The sequence below is a fragment of the Mastacembelus armatus genome, chromosome 21 (genome assembly GCF_900324485.2).
Source record: "Mastacembelus armatus chromosome 21, fMasArm1.2, whole genome shotgun sequence".
Taxonomy (NCBI): Eukaryota; Metazoa; Chordata; class Actinopteri; order Synbranchiformes; family Mastacembelidae; genus Mastacembelus; species Mastacembelus armatus.
In genome coordinates, this window is record NC_046653.1 from 19,333,499 (window position 1) to 19,348,297 (window position 14,799).

The following is a 14,799-nucleotide window of genomic DNA, read 5'->3' on the forward strand; positions in this document are numbered from 1 at the left end:
ATACACAAATATTGAGAAAGTGATGTAAAAGTGATTTAAATGAAAAATACACAAATATTGAGAAAGTGATGTGGTCTATTTAACAACAGTGGACACTGTCATAGATCTTATTTTTTTTCCATAAGTGGTAAAAAATAAATAAAATAAAGAATAAAGCTCTTTTGCCATTATAAGATACTGAACAGTGTTTCAGTCATTGTGATAGTTTGTCAATTTGGGTGAGGCAGCACTGCCAGTGCTACACATTTACAGTTGGAAGATATGACTCAGTTATCAAGGTATGATTGGGTTAGTATTCAGGCCTGCTTGTTAGGGTTACTGACAGTAGATTAGTTGAGGCTAAAAAACATTAACTCAACATTTTTCCACCTTGCAAATGTTAGCTGATATCATAGTAATAAGAAAAGGCAGATGGTATGATGGTGTTGATGTTCTTTACTTGGAAAATTAATTTCAAGAAATTCAAATTCATTGGTTTCTGGTGCAATCATCAAAATAATCTTGTGTCTGACATGTTGCCCAGTTAAAGCAGAACTGCCATATGCAACAGGAAGCAAGCAAGAAAGCTTGTCATCAGAGCTGATATTTTCTCTTCTCTTTTCACAGTTGAACAATACTTTGATGCAGCACGTGTGTGAGTATAACTGCAAATGAGTTAAGATAATTGATGTTTTCTTACTGGGTTATTTTGTGTTTTTTAAATTGCTCATTTGTGAATGGGTTATACTCATGTGGTCTACTATTTCAATCACAGCAGTGATGACATTTTGATTAAAAGTGAAAGTAAAAGCCTTTGATACTTCAGGAATTCCCAAAATACTCATTGGAAGAGATGTGTAATTTACCCTGCACTGTTCAATTTCCCCATATTCACATTACGTGCAGAGACATGAAGCACATGGTGAAGAAGTAGTCAACCATCCAGATAATCAGGACGAGTGGACCTGTGTTATGATGTTAGCACGTGGGGAGTATTAGACATGTGTAGGACTTAAGAAGACTGACTGTCCAAGACCCAGTCTACTGTGTGACTCTTTCTGCAGTCGGTAGGATGAACATTTGTCACATGATCCATTTCCTTTGTGTTTTTCTGGCACTGTTACAAGTTCAAACACCATTTCCTCAGCAGTCACAATATCTGTGCCACCATCTGCAACTGACACATGCTAACCTGCATCTCGCTTTGTTTCCCCCCGTGTTCTTATAGGTAAGTTCCCAATTTACTTATGAGTAAGTTTATTTGGAATGTGTTTGGAATTGCGGTGCCACATGTCAACTGCCTACTGTTTTACTTTTTGTGTGAGTATATTTTCATATGTTAATGTGTACTGTTAACTTATCATTGGTCAAAATTAAACAATTTAAATGTACTCAAAGACTTGATTTTATAAGTCAAAGGAGAAACTTGAAGCTAGACCTATATCACAGTATATACAGTTTTTTTTAGACTATTTTTATTTTGCTTTTTGCCACAAAAATACAAAGCACTAAACATCAAACTTCGATCCATTACATTAGGATACTGTACACTGAGCGAACAGGTAAAGTGCACGTTTAAGACATCAAATGTTAATTGTTTAAAGAAACATTTGCTGTCATTATAGTGGAAAGAGGAAAAAAATAAACAAAGAAAAAGAAAAGAAATATGCACATTGAAAACCCTCCAAAATAAATATCAGTTTGTTTTTTCCCATTATTAGTGTTTAGATGTGTTTTTCTGTGATACCAGGAGAGTGTCATAGCGAGGGTGATTATGCTTACGGTGGAAATCGCTGTTGTAGTAATACTGTACTTTCCACCGCATAACTTCCAGCAAAAATTACAAAGACAATGACGAATGTATGTTGAGTTCACTTGTTTGTGGTAGTTCCCCTTCACCATTATACAATATGCTCACCACGTGTGAAAGAAAGGGTTTTTTATCCCTGTCTGTACTGAAGGTTAAACTTTCTCATGGCACTGAACTAAAATGTAGTTTGGTTTTACCCTTTAGTTTAAGCCTGCTACACTTTGATTAGCCATTTGTGAGCCTGCTCCCAAACCGCTGTCACATGTGTTGTGCTAATTGCATATGAGCTACTCAAAGTGACAGTTGGCACACTTCACCACAAATCAAGCATGTCCTTTTCCTGTGTGAAAACTCCACCCAGAACATGTGCTCCTTGCATGCAAACAACACTGAATAAAAAGAACCTGTGAAAATAAGGCGATAGCAACTTTCACACCTTGAGATCAATCAATTTTCCACACAAGCAAAGAAAAACATTTAAATTACATACACATCACTTCATTTAAGGTCTAAGATTTTTTTTTTTTGTTGTATATGATTTACAATTAGATATTTTTTATTTAACATATTATGAAACAATGATGTAATAAAGATGTGCAGAATGTTGTTTTATTTCCACTAGTATTTTGGACTAAAAATAAACACTTTTCCACACATTTCATGACATTTTACTTATCTCCCTATACTCAGGTGATGAGAGGTGATTCCCATCCAATCATGACCGGGAATTCCAGCATCTTCAAACTAGACAACGCAACCCTGTCCTTGTTTAAGGATGTAAACACCAGCATCATCATTTCTGTCATCTATATGTTTGTCACTGCCATTAACCTGGTAGGAAATGGGCTTTCCATGTGGCTCCTCCTCTTTCGTACCTCGCCCAAGACTCCCTCCATTATCTTCATGATAAATCTTACCCTCACCGACCTGGCCATCGGCACTGCCCTGCCCTTTCAGATTGCCTACCAGCTCCAAGGATACAACTGGAAAATGGGAAAACACATGTGCAGGTATTCTTTATGGCAGGAGAATGATGTTGATGCACTTAGTACAGATTAAACCAACAAGCCACAACATGCTAATTACTGAGATTTAGAGCAGCAGACAGATAAAATATATTACATTTGCCTAAGGCTGGCTGTTTCTCCATTTCAAGACTTTATGTTAACCTAAGCTGACCATATGAATATCTGTGTGGAATCAATATTCTTATTTACAAACTATAAATTTTGTCTCAAATGATCATTTTGCTATAATTAGTGATAAATGAAACACTCTCTTCTATGGATTCACCTACAGTTTTATGACCCTCATCTTCTACACCAATATGTACTGTTCCATCCTGACCATGATGGCCATTGGTATTGACCGCTACCTGGGCATTGTCAGGCCCATGCTCTTCAGAGAGACCAGAGAGAGGAAAACGATTGCTGTGGTCAGCTGCCTCTTTATGTGGGCTGTGGTCCTGAGTGTTCTGTACCCACTGATGACCACAGACCTGACCTTTGACATTCCTGAACTTGGAATTACTACATGCTTTGACATGCTGAAAAAAGACATGCTCCCAGACAAAACCGCATGGGCAGCCTTTCTCTTCAGCATGGTGTTCGTCCTCTTCCTATTCCCTTTCTGTGTTACAACATTTTGTTATGTCAGTGTCATACTCAAACTGACCAGAGATTCTAAGACAGCCCAGAAACACAGAGCTATACGTCTGGCCTTCATTGTTCTCCTGGTTTTCACTCTCTGCTTTGCACCCAACAACATCCTCTTGTTGATTCACACTGTGCTGAGGCTGTTTTATCAGAAGTCGGTTTACATGGCCTACAAACTGTCTCTCTGTTTCAGCTGCTTAAATAGCTGCCTTGATCCATTCATTTATTACTTTGCTTGCAAGGATTTCAGACAAAAGCTGAGACAGATAATAAATCTGCAAACCCTAAGTAGTGCAGACTTGATGAAGCTGGAGCATAAAGAAAGCTTGTACACAGCGCCCTAGGTGGTTGAATGCTAGGAGAGAGAACACAGCAAAGTGTTGTAGATGCAAAGAACACCACAGACTATCAAGAAGGAATGAACTTAGAAGAAAAGAGAGTGAGAAATGTATGAAAGGAAGTGAAAAAAAAAAGTTTGTCAAGGATTACCCTGAGTGTGTCAAGCTCTTACAACATCTTATCTTGGTACAAATTTCAAAATTATTTCGCTTCAGCTTTTTACATGCACCATGGAAAAATATGATCGCTGCCAATATCAGTCTTTGTTTTTGCTACGTGCGTCATTTTAAGATTTATACAAATTGATTGATTTGAAAGGGAAATGGCTTGCTTTTGCAGTTGCTCTCAATTCTAAGAATAAAGTAAATAGAAGAAATATAATATATAAATGTAGACAATAGTTATAAAATACAAATGTGAAAAATATACAAATGTAAATGGTAACTAAGAATAGTGAGAAATGAGAAGCAAGTGAGTGCACCTAGCAGGATATTAACATGACATTGTAGAAATAAGTAAATAAATAAGGTACCAAAATTAAAGTGACACCAGTATTATCTCTTAGCAGAAGGTGGAGGGGTTGTACAGTTTGATGACCACTGGAATAAAGGATCTCCTGTGATGTTCAGTGGTGCATTTCACAGTGATTAGTGTCTGGCTGAATGTGTTTCTCTGTTCAGCCAGTACAGTGTGCAGAGAGTGGAAGGGACTGTTCAGTATATAGAGGCTTTTAAACAACATCCTCTTCTCAGCCACAACATTAAGAGAGGGTCCGGTTCCGTGCCCAGCACCAAACCAGCCCTCCTGGTCTTAATAGCTATTCAGATATGTAGCATGCACAAGTTTGTAATGTATTTTTAAGTAAGTATTATATATATTATTATGCTTTTAACAGCATTTTAACATTTGTAACATTTTCTCATTACATGTCTCTGTAGCCTACTATGATTATTATTATTATTTCACCTTTGTTATTTGTATCATTAAAGTTTCTCTGTACATGTCTCTGCACCCTACTGTTTATTATTTTACTTTTATTTGTATCATTAAATGTTCTTGTTACATGTCTCTGTAGCCTACTGTGATTATTATTATTTTACTTTTATTTGTATCATTACATTTTCTTCTTACATGTCTCTGTAGCCTACTATGATTATTATTATTATTATTTCACCTTTGTTATTTGTATCATTAAATTTTCTCTGTACATGTCTCTGCACCCTACTGTTTATTATTTTACTTTTATTTGTATCATTACATTTTCTTCTTACATGTCTCTGTAGCCTACTGTTTATTATTATTTTACTTTTATTTGTACCATTACATTTTCTTGTTACATGTCTCTGTAGCCTACTGTGTTTATTATTATTTTACTTTTATTTGTATCATTAAATTTTCTCGTTACCTGTCTCTGCAGCCTACTGTAATTATTATTTCATCTTTGTAATTTTTGTCATTCCATTTTTAATCGTATCTACTAATTTCCTCAACAATAAATTCATGTTTATTATGAATAATATTGTTTTAGTGTAACCAATGAGTGCATATGGCATGTGCCCAAGCAGTCAACGCCTATGGGACTGGAGGGTCCGCCCACATTACGTCATCGCGTACGCACCGTCACGTTGGTCGTAGTAAGTATCTGTCTCTGTCAGTTTCCTGTCCTCTGCAGGTAAGATATACACTGTATATCACTAAAATATCAGGCAGACAGTGAAGTGTCAATGAAGTTTGTTTTTTTTAAGTGATTGTGTTACCAGATTGCACATTAACGTCTTGTAAAGCTGCAGAAGCAGGAACCTTTAGCTTGCTCATATACTGAAGTGCTAACACAAATTAGCATAGGCAGAGCAGCAGTCTGTCTGTTGAATGCTGTAATAACTTATGTGCATATGTGTTTTCACAGTAAGTGAACAACAAGTAAAACCAAAACCTCCGGAAAGTACTGCATTTAAATAACCACAAAGATAGTGACAGATACAGTAGACACCAGTGGCGTGAAAGCGACACAGCGCCGAATCAAGTACTGTGATGTTGTTAGTGTTGTTATTATTATAGTGTTGTTATTGTTATACAGCGTAAGATGAGTTTGCCCCAATAAGAGACTCGACATCTTCAGTGGTTGTGTTGTTTGAAGATGTTTTATGGGATGGTCTGCACTAAAATGACACTTTTTTTTATTGCATTTTAATTTGTAAAGTAACCATGTAACTTTTAAATGAGCTAGTTTTTAGACCTGTAACTTTACTTGTACAACTTCGTCGAACTAATAAGTAATCTACTGTTACCTGAGTAGAATATTTTAGTACTCTTTCCACCTCTGGTATTATATGACAGATTTATATGAGAAAAATAGGCCTAATATTGCAACTAATGGTTATTTTGATTATACATTAATCAGATAATTGTTATGTCCAATTAAACATTAGAAAATAGCATAAAAATGCCAATAATTTTTAGTTTGTTTTGTTGACTGGACAGTGCATGATAGAAATCATAGACAAGCAACAAATCTTCATATGGGGAGTCATTTTGGTATTTTTCTTGTATAATTAATTAGCCTCTCAAATATGTTGTTATCTTGATGATCATAGTTTCAGCATACTAAGGAACTGTCCTCATTAAAAGTGCATAACTGAACAGCTGCTTATCATCTGGTTACTTGTTGCTAAATGTGTGGCATAAAATAGGCCAAACTGTTAAGTTTAACTCTGTTCATTACCTTCGGAGCAGTTAGAGGAGAGCCACCATGGTGCTGAATCCAGTCATTCCCAAACTCTCCAGTAAACTGATTGTGCTGGCAAGTGCTTCACCAAGGAGACTGGAGATTCTCCGCAATGCTGTATGTTCCCCTCTGGGTAAAGTCATAGAAACTGTACCTGACGAAGTTACCACAACCAGTTGCTTGTGTGCTATTCCTTTTATACTTTTATTTATATGTATAGAATATTTGAATAAAAATATATAATATTGTTATATCTTTATAATAATATAATATTTGGCCATACTTTCACTCCCATACAGCTCACTCTTAATTTAAATTACAGGTAGCAGTGACATTGTGTAGTGCTAGGTTATTGCTTCGGTAAATGTTGTGAATTGTGCTGTCTTGTCAGGGCTTACGGTTTGAGGTTGTGCCATCCTGGTTTAAAGAAACCCTTGACAAAGGACTTTTCAAAGCACCCCACGAGTATGCAGTTGAGACAGCCAAACAAAAAGCACTGGAGGTTGCCCGGAGGATGCCCTTTGTTAGTGAAACTCTTTTTATATGACAGTATACCACATATTTTTACTGTAGAATTACAACAACATGTTGTGTTTTAATAGAAACACCTGAAAACTCCCGACATTGTTATAGGAGCAGACACCATTGTGGTAAGAGGAATAAAGCATTAGAGCATTTTTCTGCTCTCTGCAATATGACTTGCGTATTGTATGTTTTGTTTTTTCACTTTGTCCCTTGTTTTTCATTTTCAAAGACTGTGGATGGCACAATCCTGGAGAAGCCAGTGGACAAACGTGATGCTTACAGGATGTTGTCAAGGTTGGGATCATTTACGCTGCTTTTGTCTGGGTTAATATTAGAAACTGAAGCTGTACAGAATGTTGATTAGTGTTTTTATCTGTTCTTCTTTCAGCTTGAGTGGTAAAGAACACAGTGTCTTCACTGGTGTAGCTATTGTCATCTGCCATGAGAAAGAAAGTACGTCACAACTGAAAAATTAGACTCACAATTCATTCTGTGAAAATGTGATGAAGGAAGCTTAAACCTCATATGGGATTTCATACAATTAATATATACTGAACAGCTAGGGTGTTCACATTTCTAAATGTCTTTGTCCCAGATGAAGAGGTGGATTACCAGTTAATTGACTTCTACGAAGAAACAAAGGTGAAGTTTGCTGATCTCTCCGAAGATATGCTGTGGGAATACATCAATAGTGGTGAACCCATGTGAGTATGAACATGTGGACTTTTATATAGGTACAGCATGTGCTTATGAATTTGCCCTGGTGTTGTAATCAAACCAAACATGGACTCAGTGCAGGTATTTTAAGTGGATGTGAATGTCATGAACCTGTTGCTTGTTGTACTTTGTGGCCTAAGTTTTTTTCTAGCTGTGTGTCTCTTTTCCTATTTGTCAGGGATTGTGTCAGCAAGAAGTAAAATCTTGCTTAGGGTCAGAGACAGTGCTGATGATGAACTTATTGTTACACATACAACCCCTTTGTGTATATCAGTATGTGTTCTGTGTCGGTGTATTAGGGACAAGGCTGGCGGCTATGGAATTCAGGCACTGGGTGGGATGCTGGTGGAGTACGTTCATGGAGACTTCTTCAATGTTGTGGGTTTCCCCCTCAACCACTTCTGCAAACAGCTGGACCTTATTTACAACCATTCAACTTCCTCTTTGGACCAACAAAATGCTTCTGACTGTCTGAGCCACAACAGCACTCACACCACCTCCATGCACTCTCTGCCCCAACCCAACTTAACCGCTCAGTGCAGCCAAAGTCCCGACTCTTCAGGCTTACATAACTCCTCACCTAGCCCCAGACCAAACAGCTTGTCCACCAGCCAAACACACCACATCCAGCAGAGTTCTTCATGCAGTCCTGTTCGTAAGGTTGGTGTTCACCCTGTGATCACAATCCATTTGTTGAGTTTTGAAAGTATTTGCACAAAAAAAAAATCTGGCATTACAGGTGAACAAGAAAGGAAGTCAAAGTGAAGTGGGTGAGAGTTCCTGGAGGTTGCTCAACAGCTTGTCTGCACATACAAGCAGAGAGTCTGAGCTCCAAGATGAAACATTACCACAGTTAACCAATAGAGGCCAGATGACTGATCTAGGTGTGACACAGCATGAGCCTAGTGAACCTAAAAAAGAAGACTTGCAGCAAATCACTGAACTGATGGATGGGTTTAAAGCTTCAAAGGTAATTGAGTACAAACTGTGTATGCTTAAATTTAAGTAATATATTATGATAATAGAATACTACATTTTAGTGTTTTCCATTGTTGTAGTGGGCTACAGGATGAAATCAAGTGTTAACTCCAACTTAAAGAACTAGTTTAACATTTTGGGTAGACACCTTTTTGCCCAATGTTAGGTGAGAAACTGTGAAGCTACAGTCAGGAGAAGAAAACACCTCTCGTCTCTGTTTAAAGGAAAAGATATCTGCTTAACTTCACCTCTAAAACTCAGTGATTGTCATGTTTTATATCTTGTTTGTCTGAGCTGTACAAACAGCTTACACTGATAAGCTGCGGTTTTAGAAAGTGGTTTAGATACTGCAAAATTTCTTTAGGTGCAATGACTTCCTGCTGTCTTTGCTGGTTGCTTTGTAACTTCAAGGTGACCACAAGACTCCAGGGTACTGGTTAAATAAATGTGTCTATATTGTGTTCATTTTTTGAGATCCTGACTTATATGCAGCAAAGAGAGTATTGTTCAATTGTACTGTTCAAATTCGCAATGTAAGAAAGGTATTTCCCAAATGTTGACGTGTTCCTCTAAATCTCTTAAGGCTGGCTCATTCTGATGTGTACTAGATATTGCACTAGTATGGAACTACAGCAGGAAATTACACTGAAGTGAACAGAAGTGAAGCAGAATATTGTTACTGTTTTGCGTATGCTTCCCAGGCAAGCACAATTTGCACCCAGGGGTGAACCTCATTTTGCAAGGTTTTCATCCTAATATTTTTTGCATGCAGAAAGCTCAGTTCAGAGTTCACTTAATGTAATGATAACCTGACATCTAATTTTAATTTAACAGTTCATTTATGTGTATACTGAGAAACCTAAATACAGTAAAAAATTACAAAAATTACAAATGTGCCATTTCTAAATAGAAATAACATAGAGCCAGTAAACTATATGTGGGGCCTGCTATATTCAAAGCTATATTTACAGCAAATTCTATTCACAGCCCTCACTGCTATTATGGCTTCAACCAGCAGTGTCACTGCAGCTAAGATGTCCTGTTGAATGTACCTGTAGGCTATACTGTATGACATCTAAGACCAAAAACAACATGAAATCAAGTAGAATTTACAACATTTAAATACCAAAACTGTAAAGGTTTGAAAAAGATCCCTAACATTTTGCCTTCACCAGCTTAGTTACTTAGTTCAAATGACAAAATTATACTTCTTTGACCATTCTTCCTTTCCAAATATGTTGCAGGCTCTCTTTACTGCGTCCAAGTTGTGTGTATTTGACCTGCTGCAGAGCAGGCCAGGGCTGGATGCCACCCAGGTGGCCCAGGAAATCAAAGCCTCTCTGAAGGGGACAGAATGCCTGCTCCAGGCCTGTGTGTCTCTGGGACTGTTGAAGAGCAAAGAGAGAAGTTAGTCCTGATAATCAGTTTTTCTTGCCTTTTTGGGGTCAAAGTGTTATTTATTTAACATTTATGGTTTCTTCTAGCGTGCAAGAAGCCAGTGTACGAGAACACAGATCTGGCCACACGATTTTTGGTGTCAGGTTCACCTTTTGCACTGCATGGATACATCCAGCACTGTAACGATATAGTATGGCCTCTTTTCTCTCACCTTGAGAGCGCTGTGAGGGAAGGAACCAATCAGCATGAGAAGGCCTTTGGCAAGAAATCTAAGGATATCTTTCAGGTGGTTTTCTTCAAGTTCATCCTCAGATTTGTATTCAGATTAACAATTTACAGATATTTATAATTACTTATGTTATTTGTCTCTATTTAAAGGATACTTACTACAACAGTCAAGAAGTGAAATTGAGATTTATGAATGCCATGCACAGCATTGCCAGAGTTACAGGAAAAGCTGTAGCTTCAGCCTTTGACCTCTCCAGTTATAAAACAGCCTGTGACCTCGGAGGTGAGGAGAAAATTTAAAAGGATGGAATTGTGAATAATATTGTGAATAAAATTGAACAATACACAGATTTTCAACATATTTTCTTTTTTTCCTCTCAAGGATGCACAGGTGCCATGGCCTATGAGTTTACTAAAGCCCATCCTGGTCTGTCTGTGACTGTATTTGACTTGCCAGCTGTTGTTGAGATGAGTGAGCATTTCCAACCACTTCACACAGACAACAGGGTGTCATTTGTAGCAGGTCAGTTTGTTTACAGTGTGTCTGCTCTAAAAAATATTATATACACCATTAGTGTATACTGTTAAAAAAGTGATTGATGCACATACAGCAAACTCACTCTGTGACTACATTTTATGGCTTTTTTTGTTGTATGAGCAGGAGATTTCTTTAAAGATGAATTGCCCAAAGCAGATTTGTACATCCTGGCAAGAATTCTTCATGACTGGCCAGATGAGAAGGTGCATATTCTGCTGAGTAAAATTGCAGATGCATGCACAACAGGTAAAAATCTTTAGGCATTCCAGTCTTTCCATCTTTGCTACTGCATGTTTAAATTGATCACTGAATGCTAACATAATTAATATATTTTTTTAATATATGCTTAATAAGATGTTCTCAATCCTGTCAGCAAAACATAGGAGCCAACAGGCTTCCATTTCTACAGAAAAACTATCTAATTCCACTGACTAGTTTCCACCTTCTGATAAAATTACACATAGATCAAACTGAAAATGACTGGACTGTTGTGAAATGCTAAGTCAAAATGCCAAAAACTTAATGGTAGTTTTCTGCCTTGTTCTCCCTGAGATGCATTCTTGCGCTAAAGAAAATAATTACTGGGGGATAAATAGATTAAAAAAAAACACCAATGGTCTAAAGTTGTTCATCTACATACACATCATGCACCTGTACCATGCTGCCAGGCTGTGGACTCCTGCTAAGTGAGATATTCCTGGATGAAGACAGAAGGGGCCCAAGTCGTGGGCTGCTGCAGGCCCTCAGCATGAGCGAGGGGAAACAGAGAAGTGCGACAGAATACAGTCTCCTTTTGAAGAGCCACGGATTCATCACAGCACATGTCACACATACAGACAACCTCCTGGATGCTATGCTTTGTATCAAAGTGTGACTGATAACGCTCTAAACAACACTATACAGAAGGTCATCTTTATTTTACCATGTACTATCTGTGTAATGGAAATTTAGATTAAATGATTTTCCTGTATCCCGTCTTGAACAGTCTCTTGTGTTGGTCCTTAGGATGTGCAGTCCTCTTAGCTGAGACCATGTTGGATGGACAGAGACCCTATTCTGCTCTGCAGTCTCTAAACATGCTTGCCCAGACTGAAGGGATGGAGAGGACAGAGGGCCAATATGCAGACATGCTGAGCAAACACGGATTTTGGTCCATGCGTGTGGTTCACACCATGAACTTCCTTGATGCTTTTATTGCCATTAAAATGTAGCCAGCCAGTAATGCACAGAAATCCTCAAGTTTTCATCTATTTGTTATAATACAACTTTGTGGTTTAGTGGGAGAAATACTTTTTTTTGCTTAAGTTCTCGCACATTGGAAAACTAGCCAATTATAAGTCCTGCCTTCAAAATTTTACCTGATAAGTAAATCTTTCTATTTATTGGTAATATTGTGCTTGTGGTGAACGCCTGACTCAGCAGACAAAGGATGCTGATGTATGAAATGTTTTTTATCAGTACAATGGTAGAGGCCTTTTATAAGACTATAATTAGATTCGTGCTTACCTTCTGCAATCTTTCCATGACATGGACACATTATTATCTGACATGCAGTCCTTACCCTGATCACCAGCATATCAGCAAACAGCAGAATTTACAAATGATACAAGGCCATCCTAAAAGACCAAGCTGATGCTTATGCTCTGGAAATATTGTCTAATTTATCCACATAGTTCCCCAGTCCAAGCCCTTAGCTATGTCTGCTTACTGTGTCCTTTAAAGTGTCATCTTAGAGGGAGTGGACATACCCACAAAGTGAAAGCACTGCTTTTCTTATAATAACCTTTGTCCGCTGGTGGTGCTGCCACAGTCTAACTGTTGGCACAGCAGCAGTTCAAGTCAGATGTGATAAACCTATAACTGTCCAGGACTTTATGGCATTGATCATTTACACAGTGGCCTCCTTTGGCATAAGGATTCTGTAAAAAGTGGTAAACTAGAGCAGGGTTGGGCAGGCTGTGTCATTGCCCGGCTTGTTTTCCAACTGCCCCTGCTCCACCTACTGCCAAATACCTGGATCAGGTGTGTCCATCCTAAGCAACCACTACCGCAGTCCAACTTTCACCAAGTTAAGAGTTGGTATGTTAGTAGTCCTCCTACAGTAACAAACAGTCTGTTGATGCTTTACAAACCGAGCTGTCTGGGATTGTTTAGTGTGTTGCTTCCTCATTCCAAAAACAGCCACTCTGTGGTCAGCTGGATGATGGCTGCAGCTGGAGTGTGTGCATCCTGCCTTTGAAAAACTCTGAACTGTCATATTAGGATGATGTAATCTCAATGCAATGGGGCTAAAATGATTAAAGAAGAAATAATTTAAGTTGTGTTACCATCTAAGTAGTGTCATTTTTGTACACCAGAGGACATGACTTCATGTTTGCTTCAGCTTTATTGCAGTCTGGAGGAAGATTGCCAGTGATGAGCACGGCAAAACCCTTTTCATGTGGGCAATGTCAAACATAATCTGAGGCATGGGTGGAGCCTTTGTCTTGGTCTTGTATGATGGGTTCATTACTTTGTTCTAGGTTGGCCCTCATTCGTGCACTCTTACTAATGGGCACAACCCTCATAACCTTGGAAATATCATTTAAGTATTAACCTCCATTTTTGCTCCCGAAGCAAGTTTTGCTTGATGTTAAGTCACAGTACCCAACAGAAAACACAGCATGTAACGTTGCCCCATTTGGTCTATTTAATGATAATTACCTGTTTTTTCTAAAGAGTGATCAAACTCTTGACTTTCTTTCTAACAACCTCTCCCAAATTAAAGCTGCAGATATGTTGCTTGTCATAGTTTTAGTTACAGTACAAGCAGCTCACCTCGGTAAGTGATATTTGATATTTTGTAAGTGTAACGCAAATATATATTTTGCAGCTGAAAGATTGGAACAGTTCCTTAATTTCACGCTATACCAGTAAATCTCCTCAAGATGGCATCACAAGCCTGCAGAGCTCCAGAAAATGTGCTGAAACACACACAGTGTTCCTGTTTGGTTAAACTGCCTAACTAATTCCAGTGATGGCTGGTTGTGTGCTATATAGAGATCATTAAGAACATTAAGTGACAGCAAGCTATAAGATTAAGAGTGTATTTTAGCAGGTTGGGTATGACCCTTAATTCCTTACACATATACCCCTTAGATTCCAGTGGGTAAAGCAGCCAAACAGCTGATGGGAATGTGCAAATATTTCTGGCCAGCATTAATAGTTCTTATTTTTTGTGACACTGAAAGTGTATCTGGATTACTCGTCATTTTGGATCCATCTCTAAGTATTTTCCTAGTAGGGTAATAAGGGTGGCCATGTTATTCATGGCTATTTTCTTGTCAGTCTGGGCTCAGGATCTTTGTGACATCTAAGTGATTTCCATTACTCAGAGTTAGTTTTTTGATGGATAGAGACAGAGAGAGGGTGTTCTGCAGTTCAAATATGACAGTGAGTGTAAATCACATAAGGTTTGGTTTATTGTGAACACACATTGAATGTATCAAAACTACTTTCACACCACATTGATTATAAATCCCTGTATTGATTCAGTGTTTCATACACATCGTGTTACTGGTGAGTTCATTTTAAAGACAGCTAAGTGACACCAAATGGTTGTCAGGCTTGTGAGATACAGACGAGTGTCAAAAATCAAATAGAAGAGTCTGTGTTCCCATAAAACATGATGAAGCATTTCCCTGAAAGGATTTGCATATCCATTCACTTCCAGTGTCCCAGCTGCACCCGCTTTGTGTACAAGCATCAACAGCTGAATCTTTGCTGTTTTCATCAACCTCTGCAAGGCTTTCTAATGAAAACCATTCAAGTCAATCAAATTTACCAGAGACCAAAGGCCAGTGTAATTTGGGAAAATTGCTGAAACTCCAAAGTAATCTTCTGTAATGTGATCTTGCCTATTGAACAC

General features: G+C 38.0%; 2 protein-coding genes across 7 annotated transcripts; both read left to right on the forward strand.

Annotated features, from left to right (window-relative positions):
• Positions 1-611: 611 nt before the first annotated feature.
• On the forward strand, positions 612-5,059 carry p2ry8 (P2Y receptor family member 8). Of its 3 annotated transcripts, none has more exons than XM_026296185.1 (5): positions 612-634; positions 886-1,046; positions 1,208-1,299; positions 2,480-2,799; positions 3,089-5,059. In XM_026296185.1, the coding sequence occupies exons 3-5, from the start codon at positions 1,246-1,248 to the stop codon at positions 3,786-3,788; spliced, it is 1,074 nt and encodes a 357-aa protein (XP_026151970.1). In that variant the 5' UTR covers positions 612-634; positions 886-1,046; positions 1,208-1,245; the 3' UTR covers positions 3,789-5,059. The 3 variants fall into 3 exon arrangements, with proteins under 3 accessions (XP_026151970.1, XP_026151972.1, XP_026151971.1); XM_026296186.1 differs by lacking the exon at positions 1,208-1,299 and adding an exon at positions 1,127-1,207 and having other exon boundaries at positions 616-634; XM_026296187.1 differs by lacking the exon at positions 1,208-1,299 and having other exon boundaries at positions 614-634.
• Positions 5,060-5,393: 334 nt separating this feature from the next.
• On the forward strand, positions 5,394-13,214 carry asmtl (acetylserotonin O-methyltransferase-like). Of its 4 annotated transcripts, none has more exons than XM_026296269.1 (16): positions 5,394-5,417; positions 6,514-6,625; positions 6,900-7,031; positions 7,111-7,158; positions 7,263-7,327; positions 7,422-7,486; positions 7,629-7,737; positions 8,050-8,410; positions 8,490-8,720; positions 9,973-10,135; positions 10,213-10,412; positions 10,505-10,637; positions 10,737-10,877; positions 11,016-11,138; positions 11,561-11,798; positions 11,898-12,036. In XM_026296269.1, exons 2-15 carry the CDS (start codon positions 6,533-6,535, stop codon positions 11,764-11,766), a joined length of 2,070 nt encoding a protein of 689 aa, XP_026152054.1. In that variant the 5' UTR covers positions 5,394-5,417; positions 6,514-6,532; the 3' UTR covers positions 11,767-11,798; positions 11,898-12,036. The 4 variants fall into 4 exon arrangements, with proteins under 4 accessions (XP_026152054.1, XP_026152050.1, XP_026152051.1 ...); XM_026296265.1 differs by having other exon boundaries at positions 5,397-5,455; positions 6,517-6,625; XM_026296268.1 differs by having other exon boundaries at positions 5,407-5,455.
• Positions 13,215-14,799: the final 1,585 nt, after the last annotated feature.